The 24,466-nt window shown below is 46.6% G+C and overlaps 1 protein-coding gene across 2 annotated transcripts in view; it reads right to left on the bottom strand.

Moving 5' to 3' along the window:
- The window catches only part of Sorl1 (sortilin related receptor 1), a 169,536-nt gene that overhangs the window by 63,411 nt on the left and 81,659 nt on the right, over positions 1-24,466 (bottom strand). For both annotated transcript variants that reach the window (XR_009587498.1, XM_060372084.1), the window contains exons 14-23: positions 22,770-22,956; positions 20,533-20,661; positions 19,997-20,082; positions 15,831-16,003; positions 14,187-14,318; positions 12,154-12,245; positions 10,449-10,695; positions 9,656-9,794; positions 4,125-4,298; positions 2,179-2,292 (exon numbers count right to left, since the gene is read on the bottom strand). Coding sequence is in view for 1 of the 2 variants with exons in the window: in XM_060372084.1 (XP_060228067.1) it covers positions 2,179-2,292; positions 4,125-4,298; positions 9,656-9,794; positions 10,449-10,695; positions 12,154-12,245; positions 14,187-14,318; positions 15,831-16,003; positions 19,997-20,082; positions 20,533-20,661; positions 22,770-22,956 (1,473 nt within the window). In the remaining variant the exon portion in view is untranslated. The remainder of the gene's footprint in view (positions 1-2,178; positions 2,293-4,124; positions 4,299-9,655; positions 9,795-10,448; positions 10,696-12,153; positions 12,246-14,186; positions 14,319-15,830; positions 16,004-19,996; positions 20,083-20,532; positions 20,662-22,769; positions 22,957-24,466) is intronic.

The raw sequence follows: 24,466 nt of genomic DNA on the forward strand, positions 1-24,466 counted from the left end.
AGAGGGCTAGAGCTGTGGGAGGACAGTGCTGAGGCCAGTAGCCACCTGCACAAACATAAAACGTCATGGTTTCTGTCCATACACACTGGAGCTGTTAGGAGACCCTGAGCCCGGGGCACTGGAAAGCTACCTTGCCTCTCTTTACTTCTGCTATGCCTAATGTCTGAGCTATTCCCACAGCCCTAGGAATAATCCCCTACCATTAACTCTTTTATGTACTTAATACTATTTATTGTTTTAAAAGAGCTTTGCCTATCTCCTTACAAACATCACATCCTCCTGCAACAACATGGATACATGGAAAATGGCTATTAAAATTTTTTTTTAAAAAGACATCTGGAGGTACAAGCCTTTCCCAACCTGCCATTCAAGGTACTTCCTTTGTACCACAAGAACACAGCCCACAGCATCAATTAACCAGGGCTCACAGGGGCTCACAGGGACTGATGGGAGAGTCAGGGAGCCTGTATGGGTCTGACCTAGAGCCTCTGCACATATGGTATGTGTAGCTTGGTGTTCTTGTGGGATTCCTAACAGTGGGGGCCAGGAGGAGCTGTATCTGACGCGTTGGCCTGCTCTTGGGAACCTTTCCCCCTACTGGGTCGCCTTGTCCACCCTGGATATGAGGGCTTGTGCCTAGTCTCATTGTAACTTGCTATGCCATGCTCTGTTGATATTCCTGGGAGGCCCGCTCTTTTCTGAAGGGAAATGGGGAGGAGTGGATCTGGGAAAGAGGGTGGGCGGGAGGGACTGGGAGGAGAGAAAAGAGGGGATACTGGGGTTGGGCTGTAATATATAAGAGAATGGTAAATAAAAATAAAGACACTCCTTTCCTGGATGGGAAAGGCGTACACCGAGGTCCAGGAAAAATGAGAGTCTATAAGGGGTCATACAAAACTTCCAACAAGCCGAAAGCACATTGAGAGGCCCAGGTAAAGGTAATAAGGTAGGCTGGATGCGTGCTGGATAACCCTGTTGTAAAGCTGTTACCTATGTAAAGGCACGTGGGCTCCACAGAAGACCTAAAACTATCTGACAGGGCCTGCAGGCTTCCTTCACCACCCATTCTTACAGCTCCAGTGGTGAAAGAAGCTCTGGCTATCCAGGAGCAGTAGATTTGAAAGACAAGCCTGATATGGTTTCTGGCTCCCTGCTTGCAGTCAGTTTCTCTCTTTCCCGGTTCATTCTGACCACCGTTTATTCTTCCAAAGGCAAGTTCTCACCAGTAGCACCCACAGTACGGCTGATCTGGGTTATGCTCCGCATCCCACCTCCCCCATCATCCCCAGGCGTGGAGCATGTGGCTGGCTTGTCCACCACTTGTCCCCTCCGCCTCTGCGTGGTGCTCCCCATGCTCAGAAGCCCTCATTTGTGCCTACTGGAGCCGACTGGGGTGCCTTTCCTGGATGATGCAGTCATATTCATCATGGCACCTATCACTCTACTCCACTGTCCATTGGTTTCTCAGAATTCCCTACCTACACCTGGTCCAGCAAAGAGCCTGAGACAAAGGTGCTAAATAAGTAACAGTGAGTGTATGTCTTTACAGAGAGAGAGCAAAGCCAGGGAAGAGATCTAAGGCTGAGCAGATGTCTGTCTCTAGGCCCTGTGAGGTGCAGCTGGACCTTAGAAGCTATTCATTCAAAGGTCACTTTTCCATGACATACCTACCAACATTTCCCTGCAATCCAGGTCTGACTGGCACTACTCACTACTGATTAGCTAGAACAATCTCTCCTAAGCCTGGCGCAAAACTCCATCTGCTAACGGAGGCAGCACAGGAAGTAGGTGACACCTGTTGCCTGGCTCTGAAACGTCCAAGTGTTGAATTTACAAGTCAGATAAGGTCACCTGTCATCCACTCCTAACTACCAGCTATAGCACAACGCAGACACCAAGGTCATGACCCACACTGTCAAGTCAGCTCAGTTTCAGACTAAATATAAGTATTCCAGAGACTTACATTTACATATGTAATATTAAAAAATACCGTACATCTAACATATACATCCAGGGCTATTATTATTATTATTCTTTGCCCAAATCCCATCCATTTACATAAACACCAGCCAGAACCCTAAAACCACAGGCCCCAGCCCAGAAGGCCCAGCCAGCCTCCTGAGCAATGGTGTGTGTCTAGTAGCCTGGGAAGCCTCCGCTGCCTGGAGGGGCACTCACGGCAATCTCTCTCGTCACTCATGTCTCCACAGTCATTGTCAAAGTCACACCACCAAATGCTGTTGATACAGTTGCCGTTGCTGCAGCGATACTGGTTGCGAAGACAGGTGTTCTCTGAAAGAGGAAACGGAGCAACCATTGTCATTCTTACCACTGGACCGCACAACTTTCTCTTCTCGGTTTCCATTTTTCTCTTCCCCAGCACCATTCTGCTGCCGACGGACGGAGGGAGTGGGGAGGGAAGGCCAAGGGAGGATGCGTGCAGGCAGGGGAGGCGGGAAGCACCACTGCCCCACGAGCCTCTCTGAATGAAAGCTGAAGATGAGGCAAGGCTGCAAGTGTTTAGAGGTGATCACTATGAAGAAGAGGAAAATGCTGACACCAACTGGGTCTACTGGGAAACAAATCTCGCTGTCAGCAAAAAATAAAATAGATATTACACGAGCAGGCCTCCAAGAGGCTGTGTCTACAGAATATCAGAGACATAGCCAAGCAATACATCTCTAGCTATATATAATACACACCTAGTTGGCTCTGTGTACTCATGGTTCCCATATTCAAGATTCAGCTAACCAAGCTCCAGAAATATTTGGGGGTGGGGTGGGGAATTGCATCTGGACTGAACATGTAACAATGTTGTTCTTCTTGGTATCATTCCCTGAACTGAACAGGGTAGACCCTCTCTGCACAGTATTTATACTGCAGTAGGTATTATCAGCAATCTAGAGATGAGGGAGTGTATACAGCGGTTGGACATAGGTGACATGCAAATACCATGCTCTTTTATACAAAGGACTTGTGGATCCATGGAGTTCACTACCCATAGATGTTGTGGATCCAGAGTTAGGAAAGGATGATTTTGCGTAGTTAGGTATAGTTATATATCCCTGTATAAGTAATTTAATAACCGAGCAGCTAAGATTTTATTGATATATTTTTTCTTGCCCCATGGCTTCTTCAAAGCAAGGACTTCCATAGGACATAAACGCATTGCTCAGCACACTGGGGCAATGACACCGGTGGCCTGTGTGGGCAATCAAAAGCATTCCAGTGGTGACTGGAGAAACCTTTTTGCCCTCTTCTTATAATTTACTGTTGACTTTCCTTCCAAATAGCTTTAGGACGCCATTCAGAGAGCATGAAAAGAAGTCTCCTGTTTCTAAGAAAGGGTCATCTTTTCTCCGTCTGTATTTTTTAAGGAAGCTGGACGATAAGGCCTCCATTGTACACTCGCCTGCCTGGCCTCAGAGAAGTACGGTTAGGATTACAAAGTAAATATGACCTACAGAATAAGGAAACACGGGAATTCAGCCATCAATCCATGTACTTCATGCAAGACCATCTTTCCTTGGCCCTCTCTGCTAGGAATATGAGGCTAGGAACTGAGGCAGTGCACTGGGCAACAAGCCGGGGGTCAGGAAGGGCAGTGGTGTCAGATTCTCATAGAAAAAGATTTTAAAACCATCTATTCAAATTCAAACTGGTTAAATCATTTACTTGCTCACAGCTTGAAAGTCTAGACTTCTGGACCTCTGACAGCACTGATCTGAAAGTCCGGGCCATTCTGAGCTCTATGAAGGTGGATAGAGAGCAGGCTGCTCTGATAGAGGTTAGCCTGTTCTGTTTGAAAGGCAAGCTGGTCCAATGTCTTAAAGGCACCTGTTAAAGAACCTGCATGTGAGGGGTGGTTGCACAGAGGACTACAAGGGACAAAAGAAATTTGGTCCTGAAGAAAGCCTGCGTCATTTGCCATTAAAGCAAGGGGGACAGCTATGGCCTAGATAAACAGCCCAGGATTGTTGTGAATGAAGAGCCAGAGGCCATACAACCCAGACCAGAACATCTCTCTAGCCAGTATCATTTACACCTGGGATATTTTCCTACTAACCAAAGCCTCAGAGATCAGAAGGGCAGGGGAAGGAGGGTAGGAAGGAACAAGGACGCACCTTCTTTGACACATGTATTGTTTTTCCTCTGATAGCCCCGAGGGCAGTCACATATCAGGTCCCCAGAGGGGAGGACACTGCTGGTCACACCTTCTGGACACCTGCAGCTTCTGCTGTTGTTGGCCTTGGGGAGACACAGGAGGCTGCAGGGCTGAGGGACACAGGCATTGCTTCCTGGAGAGAAAACACAGAAGAAAACATAGGTGAAGACATGCCACAGGGGAGCCAGGGAACAAGAGCCACTGAAGGTCACCTTACAGATGTAACAGATGCAGTGGTGGGGAGCTTAGAAAATCTCTGAAGCACCAACCACACTGATAAACCCCTTGGGCCAAATCCTCACAGTGAGGGCTACTCAATGACCTGTCCCCATAAGACTGCTTGAGCCTATGCAGCTGGAGAAGATGGCTCAAAGATTAAGAGCACTAATTGCTCTTGTAGAAGATCCGGTTCCATTCTCAGCACCTACAAAGTTAACAACCATCTGTAATTCATCTGTAACAACCATCTCCAATTCTACAGTTCTGATGCCTTCTTTTGACCTCAGTGGGTGCCAAGAACATATGTGGTACACATTCTCATGTGCAGGAAAACACGCATACACATACAAATAGTTATAAAGATGGCTAGGGCCCAAGGCAAACGGTTCCTCTAGGTGGTGTCTGAGTTACTGTAGACTTAGAAATATCAACCAGGAAGTTGGAGTGAGGAGAAGGCTTCCAGAGCGTGGCAACCTAAGGTGATTCACAGAAGCCTAACCTGTGTGTAAACAGTAGCCATGGCGGGTTTGCAGGTACAGTCTTCAGAGTCTGGGGATGGAGGGAGACATGAAGACTCTTCCCCCTCTGCTTCAAGGCCCCAAAGAAGGAAAGGTGGCTTTGCATGCTCATCTACAGTCCTACCTGAGGGTTTAGGCACATCTCCCAACTTAGGGTTCCTCACCGTTAGTTCTCAAACCTGGACAAACTCCTGAGGTGCCTATTTAACATATCAAAGTGGACACTGGACCCCAGGTTCTACCTGCACAATCCAGTCCCTTTCTGTTACAGGGCCCTCCTGGCTGGTATACCCCACCCTCTATCCTGAACTCCCCTGTGGAATACAACTATTTGGTAACCCACCCTCTTTGTACCTTTGGGCCTCCTGGCTGCTGTACCTGGTTCTTCCCCAGTCTCTTCTCCATTCCCTTCCTTTTCTCCTCACATGGCTCAGGGTCCACTCTGGACTCTTCCCAGATGTTCCAGCCCCTGGCTATACTCTGCCCACATATCTACATAAACTTTCTCCCCCACCATACCTAGGAACAGTCATGTTCCTTTCCTTTTCTCTTATTTTACTTTTTTCTTTCATTCACTGACTACCTCCATTGTCTTCCAATAGCATTTTTTTTTTACATGTTCCAGCTTGAGCCTGATCCAGTTTCTACTCTTCAGAATCCAAATGCCCTTTTTATTGAAATAGATACCTAGATAATGGTCTCCTCTTCTCAAGTCCTTCGTTCCGCAGCACAGCTAACTGGCTGAATGAGAAACCCCACATAAAACTGATAGCAATAAATCTACAGAAGGGCCAGACACTATACTGATCTAACTACTATGCTGATCTTTCCCTTGGGTGAGCTTAGTGAAAAGAATGCCAGAGAAGGTGTCCAAAACCATATGCTGCACTCTTGGGCTCTCACAGATAGACAAACATGGCCAAATTGCTTCCCTGTTCCCCATCCTTCTCCCAACAGAAGGGGAGACTACTACACCTATTTTGTAACAACTAGAAACATGGCACTGCTATGGAGAGGCAGAAGGCACTGAAACTGTAAAATGTATATGTTGTTTTTCTTTGGCTCGTGGCTTTTAATCCTGAAACCGCAGCACCTGTAAGGGTGAAAAAGGCATTGACAACATTTATAAAAAGCCAACTTCCGGTTCTTTGCCTGGACCTTTTCATAGACACATCTCCTCCCACACTTCCTAGAAGCCCACGTGATCTGTTTCCATGCACCCAAGACTTAAGCTAGGCTGTTTCCCAGCCTAGCTTAAGTTTAGTTTCTTTCCTATATTTTAGTTACTTGACAAAAGCAACTTAAAGGAGAAAGGATTTGTTCTGGCTCACGGTTCCAGGGCACAGTCCGTCATGGAAGAGAATTCATGACAGAAAGAGCTTGAGGGAGCCAGTCCTTTTGTGTTCACAGAGAACCATGCATGCAATGCTGATGCTTAATTCCCTTTGTTTACATATACAGCTCAGGGTCCCAGCCAGGGCACGGTGAGACCCATTGTGTGCAGGTCTTCCCATCTCAACTAATGTGATCAAGACAGTTCTCAACAGCTATCCCAGAGGCCCATCTCAAATGTGATTCCAGGTTCTGTCAGGCTAACAATTAATACTAACCATCACAACTGACAAGCATTATTGTTGACAAGGGCTTTGGGGGTGCTGTCTTAAGTGGCATTACAAATGGAAAGTAAAATGATTTAGCAATGACATCATTTTGATGCTAAGAAAAAGCGAATAAGAGGCACTGTACATAAACGCCTATATATATATGCATGAATTTATAAGCATGTATATATATGTACACACACACACACACACACACACACACACACGGCAAGTTTGCAGCTACAGTCTGCAGAGTCACTCCCCCAGAGAGAGACATCACATGATGAAACATTCAAAAAGATTTCCAGCAAATGACTCAGTCAACCAAAACAGACTAATTACCAGGACAGAATAACCAGCTAGCCAGAGCAGAAGCCTTAGACCTCATCTTATTTTGATACCTGAATCAGTTTTTTTTTTAAACCTCAAATACCGACACTGCTCACTATAGAAAATGTCACAGGACCATTTCTAATGACAACCCCCTCCAAATGGGTATGGGATCTGTTATTGTTTGTGTTCACACCACTCAGTGTTCTAAGTAAAAGGAGGGCTGACGGTTTAAGTCCCTTAAACCTACTCAGTTATGCAATAATTTGCACATGAACTGTGTCCATGAAATTATATGACCTGTATTTTCGCATGAAGAATGAATATCCCTGGGCAAACAAGCAAAAGTGTGAGTCCTAGTTTAAAAAGACTGATCTAGGCAAAGCAGGATGGCACTGCAATTATGAGAGGTCATGCAGGGCAAGAGCAGGTAAGCCGTCAGGTCTGAGGACAAGAACTGGGCAGGTCAGAGTGTCCCAGCTGCCACTGAGACACAGAACAGAACAGGGAGTGCTACAGAAGAAAGCCCCCGTGGAGATAGAGGAAGACTCCATCACAGACCCTGTCCCCACGATGCCAACTGTGCGCAGTGTAATGGCCGTCACCCCACGTGAAGAATCAAAAAAGGCTCCTTTAGAAGACCTAGCATAGGTCTCACAAGGCACACTCAGGACATTTTCAGAGTTTCTCTTTGAGGAATTCTTCTAGAATCAGTTTAGAAAGTTTTAGGCTATCTAAATATTTAGATAGCCAAGAGAACTTTGATAATTTGGCAATTACCAAATTCATGTTGCTTCAAGTAACACATTCTTGTTACTTCCATTCTCCCATCACAGGTTTGGAAGCCTGTATTTATGGTAGACTCTGAAGAAGAAGAATTACAAGAACTCTAAACTGCTTCAAGCCATGGCAGCATCAACTGAAGAGACCCATCATCTTGCAAAATGGCATCTCTATAGGCTGAAGGAGAAACATCCTATGGGAAAAACAGCAGGTGACTCCCCCTAAAAACCAGCCAGATATCAAGAGCAGAAACTCCTCCACTAACAGACAAGCATCTCAACACCAGACTCACTGGAACAGTGCTATAGAAACTGTGGGGTACACATCCAGCAGGCTGTGAGCACCTGTGAAAATGGAGCCGTGCTCTTCTGGACTAGGTGTTGCAAAGGAGAGCAGCAAAGGTGATGTCCTTCCTCCCAGGTCTAAAGAGAATGGTGCTGCAGCTGAGAAGCAACAGCCCATCATCTTGTCCTACTTTAAATCGGGTGTCTCTCAAGGTTAGCTCAAGCTATACAATACCCTGTCTCAAAAAACCAACCGCCTCAAACCACAAAACCATCAAAACAGGTGCCTCCTCTTTAAAACAAACAAACAAACAAACAAACAAACAAACAGAGTGGCTTCTCCACTTAGTGGCAACTCTCGCACTGGTGAGAACCTTTGGGAAAATGAATTAATAGCTGTGATCTGCAAACCCCGGATCATAATACCAACTCCTCACCAGTTATGAAGCCATACAGACAACACTGACTTATATCCATACACTTTGTAGTCTCTGAAGGGAGTTTCATGCTATCTTCCGTAGCTCCAAAGAGATAACAGTGGTTATCTATAACTGTATTTCTTTCCTTGGCAATTTTCTCTTCATGTGGTGAGCCAGGAAGCACACAACGGTATCTATAAACTCTATAGTTCAAAACAGGAAACCCAGTGGTGTGTCAATAGAGGTAAGTCAGCAGAGCCATGAAGCTATTTAATCCCGCAGAGATAAGGAAGGTGTGTGCAAAGGCACTACTCTTCCTGGCAAAGCCTCATCTTTCTCCTGGAGAAGCAGGAGTCTCCTTCAAGATTAGCAAACAGGCAGCTAAGGAAGAAAGGAAGGTCTCATGATCGAAACCTCAGCCTGCAGGATCAGCTGGCAAAGCTTGTCGGTGGGTTCTGGAATTCTGAGGCAATAGTTCTGGAAGAGCCGTACCCAGGAGTGGTAGTGCACACCGTAAACCTAGCACTCAGTGAGGCTGAGGCAGGAGGATTGAGAGTGCCAGGACAATCTAGGTTACGTAATGAGACTCTGTCTCAAAGAGAAAACAACAGGGGCACTCAAGCATGATGACTCACATCTGTAACTCCGGCACTTAGAAGGCTGCGGCACGGGGGTAGCCAGCCTAGGCTCCAGCGTGAGTTTCAGACTAGCCTGAGCTGCAGCGTGAGGACTTGTTTCAAGATAAAAATAAATAAACTCTGCTCATCCATTCTTTCAACAAATAAGAACTAAGCACACACAAAGTGCTAGCCACTGGTACAACATTGAAGACAGTGAACAGTCAACAAGACCCGTTCACTTCCTGAGGTTGTGTTCAAGGTGGGATTATGCATGAAAACAACACAATTGCACAAAGCATGGCCACAGAGGTAGGTACGTTCAGTAAGCAGTAAAGCATCAGGGCATGCAAGCATCTGAGAACCCCACAGGCACCGCTTCTGGTGACTGTGCCAAAGAGGGATTAAGCACATGCTGGGCCTCTCACAGTTGCAACCAGAGGCCCACGCCACCCATCAGTGAGGAGCCGAGGGTGGGAAGAGGGCGTAATCACCCAGTAGACACCAGCACTCCAGGCAGGAAGAACACGCTGTCTTCCAGCTGTTTGTGTATCATTAGAAAAGAAATTAAGATGCCATTAGGAAGAAATTAAATAATGTGCATGTTGTTGTGACAACGGAGAGGCAAACTGCCAGATCTTGCTCTGAGTTGAGATTGCCTACACGCAGCCCCTTTCCAGAGACCAAGTCTGGGGAGACAGAGGAGGACCCTGCCTTACCAGCGTTCTTCCCTTTGTAGAAGATCTTCATGTCCATCAGGCCTGTGAGCTGGCTTGCCAGAGTCTCAGTCTGTGATCTCCTGTATTTCGAAGCTCGGAAGATGCTAAGCTGCGACCAGTCATCCCAGTAGATTTCATTCTAAAGAGAAAACCTTTGCCTGTTAATCTAGCTCAGTGGTCCTTTGGAGACACTTCACGAGGACATGGACCACTTCACACCACCACTATGCGGGGACAACAGATTAATTACTGAATGGGAGGCCTGGTCAAGATTTGACTTTGAATGTAACTGTCAGTGGCTACTGCCTACAGGAAGAAACAGCCTGGAGGAGACCAGTACACACTTAGTATAGGACACACTTAGCTGGACCACGAGCAAAGTGCCTCGGATTTGAAATCTGCTTCCCCATTCTAAGCAGAAGCTTTTGTTCCCCAGGATGAGAACAACTGGAAGGGGAGGTAGGTGGTACACAGCTCCAGTCAGCAGGGAACGAATCAAGAGGTGAAGATAAGGAACCGAAACAAGGCCACCAGCAGTGAAAAGCAAAGTGATTCACTCCTAGGAAGGAACCTCTCAACCTGCAGCCTTTGGGCATGTGAGCAGTGGTAGAAGCCTGGCAGTCCCTCCGTGGAGGCCAAAGACGAGTTAGTGCGGATTTGGAAGGGAGTCCATTTTCAAGATGTTAGACGGACTCCGCAAAAGGCCGACAGGTCTCGGCTCTGCACCTCACCTTGCTCTTCCCCTCCTCTGGCGGACTGCGCATGAGCACAGGGCAGGACAAGGAGGACTCACCTTAAAGACGGCAATGGCGTAAGGGTGGGGGAGGTTGTCCTGGATGACCGAACGCTGCTGGCCACTGAAAGTGATGCGCTCGATACAGTCCAGGTATGCGTCCGTCCAGTAGATCCACTGGCCGTCCACTGAGATGCCGTTGGGCCACTTCACATCCTCTGACACAAGCCGATAGGCAGCGGAGCCGTCCATATTGCTCCGGTAAATCCCAGGCTTCAAGTCGCCCCAGTCAGTCCAGAACATCACCCTGGTTGGTAGAGGGAGCACACGATCTCATCAGAATGACACCGGAGAGCCTCGGTTCTATTTCCTGGTGGTCAGTAACCCCTCGGAACAATCATCATCACTATTATCTGTCATTATAGTATTTGAGATTCATCCAGAAATTTAAAAGAGTTGCACGTGACTAAAAAAAAAAAAATTCACCTACTGAAGCCCATCTATAATCCTATTATTCCAGTATGATACAAAGAAACAGATATATATATATATATATATATATATATATATATATATATGTATATTAGTCTAAATGCTAGATGGTAAAGGAGATGATGTATAGTATTATACAACGGGATATTGTATACTATTGTATAAGATACTGTATGCAAAATACTTTGGAACCTATACACTGTATGTGCACAAACTAGAGTTACCTCAGAAGAAGGCATTGCCTTCATCAGACTGGCCTGGAGCAAGTCCGTGGGGCACTTTCTTGATTAATGATTGATACAGGAGGGTCTAGACTCCTGTGAGCTGTGCCACCCCTGGGCAGGTGAGCAAGCCATTAAATGTGGTCTGTGATTCCATTTCTGCTTTGGATTCCCTCAGTGATGGACTATAACCTGTAAGCAAAATGAACTCCTTCTTCTTGACAGGCAGGATAACACAAATACCTTGATTGTGTCATCTTCGTCACTAGGGGGCGCTATATCTAAAGAGCATGACTGAACAGTACAATCTACTCTGAAAAATGCCAGCAAACATTTAACAGTGGCTATTATGTATGACTAATGGTGACTATTATGTAACAGCGATGTGATTACATTCCTAGGATGTGGGAGGATGAGGGGTGAAGGATGAGAACAGGGCAGACTTAAGTATCCTTTCAAGGTCCTCTGTTCTCTTTTAATGTCTTCAATCAAGCTCATAGATTTCTTTTAGGCTTTCCTTTTAGAAGTAACGTGGATTCTCAATCACAAATACTCTGAAAGAGAAAAGTTAAGCCCGCGTTTCCTCCTTGGTTATGTTTGCTGTGATTAAGGAGTTAATAAAAAGCAGCCATGCATACCCCAGGTGCATATTAATTTTATATAAGAGAACATGCGCATGCTGGGAGTCCTGTGTGCGAGAAAGCCTGATGGAATTAAATGTTTGTGAGATTGATGGAACTCAAGATAAAAATCCTTACCATTTATCAGTGGCCTGCCAAGTTACAAAGAATCTCTTTAATGTTACCTTTCCTATAGGCACACCCCACAGATGTGAGACATCTGGCAACCTTAAGAGAGTTGGATGCTTGCTAATCAAATACACATGGCGTTACCAGACCCTGACAACCAGGCTTCAGCTTTGGAAGGCTCAGTTAACAGGTTATCTCCCCAGTGATCACCAGAAGTGGAAACTCTGCCCCAGGTTTGCACTTTCACTAGGATCTGCTGTAGCAGTGGGCGCAATGCTAGCTTCCCACAGGGAACACACTTACCCATCTTGGGGCACGAGGACTAGAGCCCTGGGGCGATCAAGCACAGAGGAGTTGACGACTGTCAGCCGGAAATCACCATCTGGATTTGCTACCTGATGAAACAAAGGTGGGAGTGGATAGGAGGGACCTAAGCTCCTCACAAAGCCCACCCACCCAACGCCCTCCACAGGCCCTGCCTACAGACATGCCCTCCGCACTCCCCTCCATGGATGCCTTTGTCCCGTTCTAGAACAACTGGGAAGCCTGCCTTGATTCCCAGTTAGAAGCACTCATCGTGTATCTGGCCAAGATCATTTCAACGTGGGCTGAAGGGGAAACTAGAGCCGTGTGCTCCTTGTCCCCAACCCCAGGCAATGACAACATGCACAAAGGTAAATGATGTGGTCCCTCAGGGTCCATGAAGCCCCATATGTATTATCATTCTTCAGTACTTGCACACAACCCACACCCACCTTCCTGAATACTTTAAACCAATTCTAGACCACTTACAATTCCTACGACACAAAGTAAATAGATGTTATGGAGTACTTCAGGAATGGATGACAAGGAAAGCCGTCAGTATGCTTAGTATCTATCTATCTATCTATCTATCTATCTATCTATCTATCTATATCTATCTATCTACATACATACATATATTATATAAATACATATATGTATGTATATATACATATATACATATATATGTGTGTATATATACACGTATGTATGTATATATATATATATATGTATGTATGTATGTATGATGTGAAACCTCAATTTGGAGGCTGACTGTACTGCACCTGCCATCACCCCTCTATTTATCAAGCCCTTCTGCAATTGTCCTGAGAAGATTTCCCCCTCTGGCATCAGGTTCAGCTCAGAGGCTGGAGTCCCCAGACGCTTTCTCGTTCACTTCACCCCTCTTCATGCCATCCACTTCCCAGCCACACTATCACATGGCTTGCTTCATGTTCCTAGCAGGATAACAGGCTTCTTTGTCTCCTTTCCACTGAGCTAGTTTGTTTGTGTGGGTTTCAGTGGCTTCCATTTATTTTAAGACAAGGTCTCTGTGTACCTCAAACTGGCTTTTTAACTTACTATGTAGCCCAGGCTGGCCTCAAAAATCTTGATCCTCCTGCCTCAGCCAAGTGCTGGGATTACAGGAATGCACCATCATGCCCAGCTCCACTAAACCAAAAGCCAAAGGGGAAGAGAATGTGTGTGTCCTTCCCACTCCTTGCTCGCTGATTCATCAAACTTAAAACCAAGTCTGACACGTGGCCTGCACCAAGGAGCACTTGTTCGGTGGCTAAGGAAAGGAGACTCGCCCTCACACTTGAAAAAAAAGAAGTTGAGAAGCCCCATACTGCACGGCCCACAGCTGACGGGGGATACACGAATACAGGGCAGTGTCTGTGTCCCCATCTCACTGTCCTCAGCTCTCTCTGTCTCCCTACTTGGTGTTTTCCCGTTAACCTGCATGTCACACCTCCATGCAGTTCCAATACCAAGAGCAACTGGGTCAGTATTCTGAGGCCTCAGCAGTAACCTGCGAGGCAGGGTGCAAGTATGATTCTTCAGTACAATTCTCTCTCTGGGCAGTTTATAGGCCCTGCATCATGTACCTGTGGCTGTACAAGGCGAAACAGGTTTCTGGACAGCTAAATGATAGGTAGGGATCAATAAGGATAATGACAGAGTCACTGTTGCTTTAGATAATAATGGGCTGCCATTGTTATGATGATTATGACATTATGAAATCACCATCATTCTTGTTATTACATGATGCTTCTGCGACCCAAAATACAAGCGCTCATGTATCTTAAATGGCACCTCGGGTCTTGTGTCCTTACGTGGGTTCCTCAGAGCTGTAAACATCCTGAGAGAACCCCCTTTCGTCCCTTCAGAGGTTTGGCCAGCTTAGGCCCTAGAAACCCTGGGGAAAATTCCAGAGTTCCGTGACACACTGCTTCCCATCTTTGGGTCAAATCTGGCTCAGCGCCCAGCTGCTCCACCTGCCTGCCTATTGAAGAGAACAGGAATCCTTGTACCTCGATCTTTTTAAAGCCGGCATCCACCCAGTAAAGTAATTGGCTGAGGGGCTCGAAGGCCAAAGCCTCCACGGTCTCCAGGCCGGAATTGATGATCACCTCTTGCCCCGTGCTTCCATTCAAGCAGAGACGCTAGGAGAGAGAAAGAAGTAATCAATCCTGAGAACTGTGCAGCGGACTCCAGGACAGCCAGTCCCACAGACTGGAACCCTGCCTTCGGCTTGCCAGTTTGCCAAGGACAAGGTTTTATGGAAGCAAATTTGTAGATGTTCGAGGCTGTGGTAAATAAGAGAATCTTCAAGATGGTTTCAAATGTAATGACAAACAGAATCTAATTGCGTCTGTTACTGTATGCTGTTACTATAAACACATATTGCTAAACTATGGCCTGTCTCAGAATGATGATCTTTTTACTGAGGCAGAGGAGCCTGCTGTTTTTTTAAGTGAAAACCAGACTACCGCTACTTTTTAGCTCTTCCGTCTCCTTGTACAGTCTTTTATCCCTTGCATGGCTCTTGGCCATCGGGTGTCATTGTTGGGACAGTCACCCTCAGGGGTCTCCCAACCCTCATAATGTAAAACTTACGTCAAGCATGGATTTTGGAATTAAGTGGACAATGAGTAAATATGCTGTACCTCTCTCTTTTTTTGCTCTTTCGAACCTAGGGCCTGCTGCTTGCTAGATAAATGAGCTACCACTGCACTACATTCTCAGGCTCATTGGGGGGGGGGGGGGAGACGGCTTAGCAGTTTAAAGCGCTTCCTGCCCTTGCAGAAGAAAGTTGAGTTCTCAGCACCCACATGGCAGCTAGCCAAGTATCCGCTACCTCAGTTCCTGAGAACACTTCTTCTGGCCTCCCCTGGCACCACACATGCACATGGCACACAGGCATACGGGCAGACAAAACACCCATCATACATGTAAAGTAAAAACAAATAAATAAATATATATATATATAAATAAATAAATCTTTAAAGTGCATAGACTTGAGCATGGAGTAGACGACCAAGTGTCTGGCCTACCCAGGGATCTTTAATACCTATATCCTGGTGTGTGTGTGTGTGTGTGTGTGTGTGTGTGTGTGTGTGTGTTTGTGTGTGTGTGTTTGCTTTATTTTCTGGTCCTGAAAATTGAACATGGGGCCGTGTGTACACTAGGCAAACACCGATCTGCTCAGCTGTCTCTCCCCTGAGTATCTGGGATGAAGCAATCCTCTCACCCTAGCTTCCTACCATGCCCAACCACTTCCTGCTTCTTGTCTGAGTTCAGGAGAGCTGGAGTGGGCAGTTACGTGAACTGAAGATAACTGTAACATCACTGACATGGAAGGGAAGAAGATGCTAACAAGGAAGGTGGCAACTGACAACCCCACATCACTGGCCCCAAATCTTCCTAGCAGGAAAAGTGAGCCCTTGGCTGCAGTAAGAGATGCAAACTTGGGGCATCTTTATCTTTCACATAAATGCAGAGGTAAACAGGGAAAAAAATTACAACAGAAAACTTCAGTTTCTTGTAGCAATTCAGGGATGGGTTGCCCTGTAGAAACCTCGCACTGTTCCCTACTAAAGCCTAACTTGAAGCCATCAGGACTGGACAGTCAGGAGCCACAGTCTCAAGACTTAACCAAGGGCTGACAGACTCACCTGGATGGTGTCCAGTGCCAGATCAGACCAATACAGGCAGTTGCGTTCATAGTCAAAGTCCAGGGCCACAGCTGCCCGCAGCCCTGAGAGAGGCAGCTGCTCCGTGGTTCCCGAGGCCAAATCGTAGCGGTAGATGGACTTCCGCATGGCATAAAGGATGAACTCGTTCTCTTCTGCAGACACAAAACAACCAGGATAGCCAGGGATGCTGAAGATTGCCTAGCAGGCCTGGCCCACTCTCTTCTCACACATGGACCCCCAACCCATTGATACAAGGGTAGAGACCAAGTGACAGAGAACAAAATCACACTTCTAACCCAGTAAGTGTGTTTAGTGTGTTTCTTTATCTATGTTTTTTACACTGCCAAAAACAACAACAAAAATATTGCAACTTGCGTACTTCTGAGCTCTGCCTATAGTCTTCAGCCATACTTGTGACAGATCATTCCATATCATCTCATCTAACTGCCCCATAGCACCATTATCTTGGTGGCTACTTGGTAAGTACAGAAGCCTTCTAGCTGAGTTTCCCACCCAATTTGCTCACTCATGCATACTATTCACAATGGCCTGTCGTGCTTTCGGCCGACCTGTTAAGTTTTCAAAGAAACAATGCATTTCTTCTGGAACAATTACAAAATGTTCTACAGGGTAATTGCTGTTCTGTTTCTGCTTAACAAATGTTTACACGATGTACTTGCTGTGCGCCAGGCATTGTTTAATCCTTAAAACACCCAGGAGATAGAAGAATGAGCATTCATCCTCTCAAGGACACACTGCTAGGAATCAAGCAGTCTGGACCCAGAATCTATGACTTAGCTTTTATACCATGCTGCCTTTAACAGTGTATCTACTCGCGATGACATTTTTTAAGGCATATATGATACGTAGAGGGTCAACGCGCTTCAGGGCTTTCCCTAATGTCAGACAACCAGTAATTTAAGGCCCAATTATCTCTTCCTACTTAGAAAATAGCCCACAAGTCATCGAGACTCTTCCACCAGACTGCAGACCAGCAGCAAGAATCGCTAGCTACAGTCCCCGTGAAACCTCCTGGGTGACTGGACACATGGAGGTGCCTGAGGGCAGCAAGACTAGGAAGGATGTGCGAGCCCAACACCCTTCAGCATCTCTTCCACGGCATTATGTCGTTTGCAATACCTTTTTGTAGCAAGGAGATTTCAAAAGCACCCAATCTAGAGATGCTGGGAAGAACAAAATAACACCAGTAAAGCCCAGGGGAACTGCCAGGATGCCATGCAGAAGAAGAAGAGCTGAGGAGAAGCCCAGGTGGGCCCTAGGACAAAACTAAAGACAGCATTCAGACGCTGTTTCTTGAGTCTGGGTCTGTCCAAATATTTGTGACTTGTGTCATCTCTCCAAGTATGCTAACAATAAAAAGCTCTTGAAAAACAAACAAACAAGCAAAAATTTAAAGCATCTACTGACGCAATGCTACGTGTGGGATCAAGATGCAGACACAAATCCTTTGCTTCGTGCTTGAATCGGTTGCGGTTTTTCTCCCCTTGCCTTTCTTTCCTCCTACGAATGCACTGAACTCACATGCCCCTATAACCACCTGCTATATTAGAGCTCAGTACTGGGCTGGTAGGATGGCTCAGTGGGTCAAGGTGCTTGCTGCCAAGCCTGATGAACTGTGTTCGATTCCCAGGACCCTACACAGTGGAAGAAGAGAATCAACTCCCAGAAGTTGTCCTCTGACCTCTACATAGACACTCCTGTTACACAAATGCAACCCCCTATATACACATACACACAAATAAATGTGATTTAAAAAAGAGAGAGAGAGAGAGAGAAAATCTTTAATACTGATAACACATTGAAGACAAATCCAAGCGAGAGCATGCAAAGCACTTCCTTAAGATGTCAGAAGTTCTGGGTCTGATCCCCTAGCATCGCCCCTCAAAAGTTTTAAATAATAAACTCTACATAAATCCTAAATAAGGTGAGTTTTGTCTCTTCTTTTTGTTTTCCCTTTGCTTCAAAAATACCCAGGTTACCACCACGTGCTAACTAACTGTCTCCTTTCGGCTGACACTCATTCCAAGGCAGGAAGATGTAGGTCACAAGATGAAAGCCGCGTGCCTGGTAGTGAGGCTACTGACCCACATTCCTCAGTAGCACCCAGAACCCTTACTGTGCCTTTGTTTCTCCTGAGACACTAGTGCCCTCACAGCACAGTGCAAGGCCTGAAAGGTTTGCTTGGGAGGCAGGCGTGGAGCAGCGGGCACTGCTCCCTGTGTGAGCCCTAACCTAGAGGAGGGTCAGGGTGTCTGGCTGGCGCAGCAATGCAAGCCTAGAAAGAGACACCGTTACAGTAATCAGAAAAAGGAAAAATCGCTGTGTCTTGAAAATTCTTCCAGATGCCCACATTACCTCATCTTTGCAAGGATGTTAAGGTTCCCATTAGGCCTAGAAAACATCTTTTTCTCTGAGTACTTCCCTGCTTCCATTTAGGAGATGACCTGCCCTAAAATGAGACTTTTCTGTTTCATTCCCTGCTCTCCCCTCTTCTATCAGAAGAGAAAATAGCTTTCTTGCCAGTCCTGATGGCTTTAAACAAACAATTGTGTCCCATGCTGAATTATCTCTGGAAGTATTTATGACAAAAGTCTGTACTCCAGGCCCTTAAGAGCGATCACTCAAACCCTGCTCAGCCAAACCCTCCTCACAGCGGCTCTCGTGAAGGGAACGCTGGAATATTATCTGCTCGTTTGCAGGAATCTGCTGAATTAGTGGTTCTTTTTACGTCTCCACAGTGAGGTATGTTAATTACTCTGGTAATGATGGAAGATTAAATTAAGGGCCTAATGAGCTTAGCATGAAAACACCAGGGCAATCTGATGAGCAGTAAGGGGCGGGAGGCTGCCTCGCTCTGCCTGCCTGTGGAAGATGGCGGGCCTGTGCCTGATTCACTGGGTACTCATGGTACTTCTGTCACAGGGGCACTGCTGATGGAAGCCAGAGCCACTCACCTGCCTTTGCTGAGAAGCATGACAAAGCCTCAGAGGGAGGAAGGAAGCCCTGAATGAATAAGACCTGGAAGCAGTGAAAGAAGAAAAGAGGCCAAGCAACTACCTTTGTGTGTGTGTGTGTGTGTGTGTGTGTGTGTGTATGTGTGTGTTTGTGTGTGTGTGATACTTATGCATGTATATGTGCACACAGCTGAACATCCATGCCTGCTCTATCACTCTCGGCTTTCCTCCCTGAAGACAGAGTCTTTCACGCAGCCTGGAGTTACAGTGGTGGCCAGCAAGCCCCAGCATGGCTCCTGTTTCCACCTGCCGACAGCACTGAGTTGGCAAGCACACACATGATCATGCCTGGCTTTAATGTAGAAAACTTGAACTTGGGTCCCCGTGCTTACACAGAAAGTGCTCTTGCCCACTGAGCATTCCGCCAGCCCAATCACATTCTTCAGGTATCATAATTTTGTGCCTATATTACAAGTAACTCACATTTCGTCACCACTAAATAGCTTAAGCGCATTTGAAATAAGCTCTTCAAAGAAGATTTTCAGTAGACACAATGAGCATGGGAAATAGGACTGACATTTAGATGCCACTTGGATCCTAGATCTTCAGGTCTGACTTCTACCACTGTCCTGTCAATTACTCGACAGGTGACATTAGGAACATCGTTTCCTCTGAACCTGCTTGCTTCCGCATACAGGCACACATACAGCATCATTTAATGGCATTAATGATAGCTGTATCACTGGGCTGTAGAGAGGGTTAAACCGCCAACACGTGGGCAAGTGAATTGACATCTAAAAAAATTCTAATAAGACTAATATTTAGTATAAAACTGAGATAGACCACTTGGTTTAGAAAGAGCCTCAGGTCTTTACATTCAACTTTGACAAACCGAGAGACACAACCAAGGCCTGTGGCTGCTCCTCATCCCCCAGTGCTCAACTTTAAATAGACACCAAATGGACTATCCTCCACAACCTGACCTAGCACCAAATATTCCCCATCCTTTCTGGAAGTGAAGCTGCACAAGCCTGTTAAACTTAGGGAAGGAGGAGCCTCCGTGAGGTTAACTCTTCTGACCTTTCCCCCATTACTTAAGAAGAGGCACATGCCTAGCTGGGTGAGAGCAGAGTGACCTGACCAGGACTCGAGAAGACCATTGTGTCTTACCTGCCAGGGGACAAGGGACCAGTTCTCCTTCCAGACGCGCTTCAACATCTCCTCCACTGCAAGTGTCCCCAGAGATCTTCCGATAGCTGCAACACCCCCCCCCCCAAAGCAAGAAGTCAGAAACATGGAGGGTACGTATGTGTCATGGAGGCGGCCAAACTGAGCACATACTGGTGGCCACGGACAACAGAGCTGGAAGGATGGTGTTTGGTCGCTCTGCATCAGTCTTGCTCGTGATTATTTAGAGCAGGCAGACCCAGATGGTTTACCGCGCTGCTCGGGAAAGCACTTAAAAATATCTCTCTCCTAGAAACTCCTCTGAAGATATTCCCCCAGCTGAGGTTTCTTCAGATGTCCTCAGCCTTGCAGAGAAGCGTGTAGAGGGCGTTTGCTCACTGGGAGTAGTAGGCTTGGCAGGCACCACCTGCAGTTTGTATCTTGGGGTTTGAGAATTTAGGGTGTGGGCAAAGCTCTCTCCTTCCCCACTCGGGCCCCCGTGAGCCTGACTCAGGCAAGTGTGTGGGAGAGATACATACCCCCTGGTTCTCCTGTATGTAGAACCCACAGGACAAGGCACAGGAGGGCTGTAGGGCTTCCCGGAAAACTCAGGGTCTGGAACACACACCTCTAAGGAGAGGTCTTCACTCATCTTGAAGCCAAAGTCACTGAAAAGGCAATCGGAGTTCATTTAGGCCATGGACACGTACCCCCCCAAACACACTTCAAAACCAACCTTACAGCCCCTACACCCTATCTAGCATTTACATTCTATGAATGGTCCCCATAAAGAACAACCACTTTGTTACCCTAAGCAACATCTACAAAAGAAGATATGCTTCAGAGCCACATCGGGAAAGCTGCTGCTACATCCCGAAGCAGACAAAAAAGATGTAAGCCGTCGTGCCAAAGCAAAACTCTCATCTAAGGTCAGCTGCCTAGCCAGACTCTGGGACTGTCTGTTCTTGACTAAAAGGAAAGAGTGGGGCTGAGGCTACAGCTCCCTTAGTAGAGTACTTGCCTAGCATGCACAAGGCCTTGGGTTACTATCACCACTAGGTGTGGTGGTACAAACCTGTAATCCCAGCTCTTGGGAGGTAGAGGCAAAAAAATCTATACATTCTAAGTCACCCTCTACTGTATATTAAGTCTGAAGCCAACCTGGGATATAAGACTCTATTTCAAACAAACAAACAAATAAAACAGAGTACAGGGTGATGGCTCGTAAAAGCTCCTGCACACAAGCTGGATGTCGTGTTAGAGGCCAGCTGCAGTGGTGCCTCGCTGAAATTCCAGCACTCCGACTCCAACAAGGGAGGAGCCAGGAGAACTGATTGCAAGTGTAGAACAAGCTAGTCCGGCATACCCAGTCCAGAAAAAGGAGTCTCCACCTCAGAACCAAGGTAGGAAAGAACCAACCTCCAGAAGTTACCTTCTGATCTCCCACAGATGTGCCATCGTAGGCACGCATGCCTGACACACCTATGCACACACATACATACACATACACATACACACAATAGATTAGCCAATATTTAAGAACTATGATAATTTCTCCTTCACTCATCCAGAGAATTAGAAGACAAATTTAAAAAGAAAAACCTTTAATTTTTCTTTTTTTTTTTTTTTTTTTGGTCCTAGCACTCAAGACAGAGGCAGGCAGATCTCTGTGAGTTTGAGGCCAGCCTGGTATACAAAGTGAGTCCAGGACAGCCAAGGCTCTGTTACACAGAGAAACCCTTGGAGAACAAAACCAACCAAACAAACAACCCAGGACCTTGCCCGTGCCAGGTAAGTGATCTACCACTTCCTAGCTTTAAAAATCATTGTGACTAAGAATTCAGTGTCACCTAAGACCCTGTCCTCATACTATCTAAATCAGCTGGATATGTCATCCTGAACCTTGAGAGATAACCGTTTAGTTCATCAGACTCCTGTAATCTGGACACCATATCAGCCAAACTCCCAGCTTGATGGGTGAAGCAGGCAAATGTTGGTTGAATTCTGAGTCTTCCCCCAAATCCATGGCTTCTCCAGTCTACACTCCTCCCCTCCCCTCCCATCTTTTCCACCTCACCTCCACTCACTGACTCAGCTCCACATACCCAGCCCAGTCACTGTAACAAAATGACAGTTAACAGTCTCTTTTCCAGCCCTGACACGGCCACACTGCTGCTTGGCGCCCTCATCCTGCCCCATCCCTAAGGCCCAGCTCAAACACCTCCAGAAATCCCAGTTTTCCTACTGCAAATCCCAGCCTTCTCCTTCCCCTCAATGGTCACACTGCAGACAGCTACTTCCTCTAAGGTGGCTTCTTATTGCCTGTCACAGTGACTTGTGCAGACATCACTTCCGCTTAGCAATTCCCAGACACACCTTGGATGGTTTCCTCGAGGAATAATAAATGACGCCAAAATTATAGATACGAACATCAACCCATTTCAGAAGGGGCAAAAAGCCCTCCCTAGCAAAGGAGAACTATAGGAAACAAGTTCCCCCAAATGGAACTTTCAGTGTGTTCCTTTCAGGCGGGTCCTTCTAGAAATAAACCCTGAGCTACCAGTCCTGACAGAGATGTCTGCATTTCTACCGGACTGCACGGCTGTAGCATTGGAACACACTGTAAGTGAAAAGCGTTCACTAGCTCAGAAAGCACGCTCAACGAATGCTTATTCCCTTTCTCGGAGGAAGAGAACATGCTCTCTGTTTTTTAAGCCTCACACTGCAGAGCAGATATGACGAGGCTCGAGGCCCTGGCCATGGAGGAAGAACAAACCATTCATAGTCCTCCCGTGTGCACGAGCAGTTGGACACGACCACAGGCCGGTCAAAGTCTTCCCCATTGAAGCATGTGGCGTGAGGTGTCCTCCTTTTGAAAACAGTCTTGTGTCCAAGTAAACACTCATTTCCCCTTTCATCGGATGGAGACCACAGCTTGTAGTCATTTTCTGTGCAGGGGACCCCTGAGAACAGAAAGGGGCAGAGCAATGCATCAGATCAGGCCCTTGCAGGCTTTCCTGTCTCCCCACCCTTGATGCAGTCCTTGACTTCCGACACCTCTGTGGACATCCTGCAAGCACAGAGCTCAAAGCTACCCATCTCTAGTCACCTGAGGGTGCCCCGCAGTTACTAGAATGAAGGCAGCACCACTACCACACAGCTCCTCTGAAGGTGTGAAATTGTGAAGATTCGAGCCACATTTGACACCAGTCAAACTTCTGAACCGTAAGATTTGACGAAGTTGTGTGTAGGGAGGGAAGGGGGCTGCTGCTGATTTCTGTTGATTTCTGTACCGTGTGTGTGTGTGCGCACTTTTTGTCACTTGTTTGGCTTGGGATGTTTGTTTTAGACTTGTTTATTTATACCCTGCTGCTCATGTGGAGGTCAGAGGACAGCTCTGTGAGGTCAGGTCTCTCCTTCCACTTTTACACAGGTTGCCAGGATTGAACTAGGGTCTCCAGGCTCACACTCGAAGCACATCTGCCTGCTGAACTGTCTCACTACCCCAGAGTGCTGTGTGGCTTGCTGGCTGGCTTGCTTGCATGTTTTATAAAAGAGAGGATCTAGCTAGAGAGCAATGACGAACCCCAAACTCCTAATTCCCCTGCTTTACCACACCCAGTTCTGGGATCCTGTCATAGACCATAAAACTAAGCTGAGTCTCTAAATTAGGAGAGTCGGCAGCTCCTTTTACAAATAGGTCCCTAGGGTGTGGCTGGGGCTGAGCTCTCAGCTCTCGGCTCTCCCCTAGTATTCTTTGGTAGGTGATGTAAGGCTACTGTTGACCCATCCTGCTTCCTCAGGAAGAAAAGCATATCTGGTAGTACAGGTGAGATCACTGAAAAAAAAAATGTGTTTGCCCTGCTTGATGGTACAGGATCCTTATGTAGAGAGACTGGGAAGTGACAAGATAACTTCACACTTATTCCAACAGCTCACATCCATTTAAAATGTCAGTAGAGTGCCTATGGGGATTTTAAGCTTCTGTCTAATTGGTGCCTTGTATCTCTTTTATATGTGTGTCAGATTAAATACTACCCAAAGCTGATGCACACCTGTCGACACAGTGCCACTCAAATTAGCAAAGAATTATTAAAACCCCACCATCTATGGGGCAATAAAGACACTCAGTAGGCGAAGTCCTTGTTCTGAGGAGCTTTATAATGAGGTGATGGAACATGACACCCAAGCACATTGCAGGACAGATACAAGAGTAAAGGTCTGATGGGCAGAGGGGAGACATCTGCTGACGGAGATGCCAGCAGCACAGATGCTAGATCCTGAGGCTGAGACAGAACAGAAGAAGGCATAAGAGGCTCTCGGGACAGCTAGCGTATCAGCTAAGGAGATGTGAGAAAGGGCAGAGGCCGAGGATGAAGCAATGTGGAAGAGCACTCAAGAGTCTTGTCAGTCCTCCCTGCTCAAGGATCTCATGTGCACCAACAGATCATGACTAGACTCCAGCAAGCCTTC

This window comes from Meriones unguiculatus, chromosome 1 (genome assembly GCF_030254825.1).
Source record: "Meriones unguiculatus strain TT.TT164.6M chromosome 1, Bangor_MerUng_6.1, whole genome shotgun sequence".
Lineage (NCBI taxonomy): Eukaryota > Metazoa > Chordata > Mammalia > Rodentia > Muridae > Meriones > Meriones unguiculatus.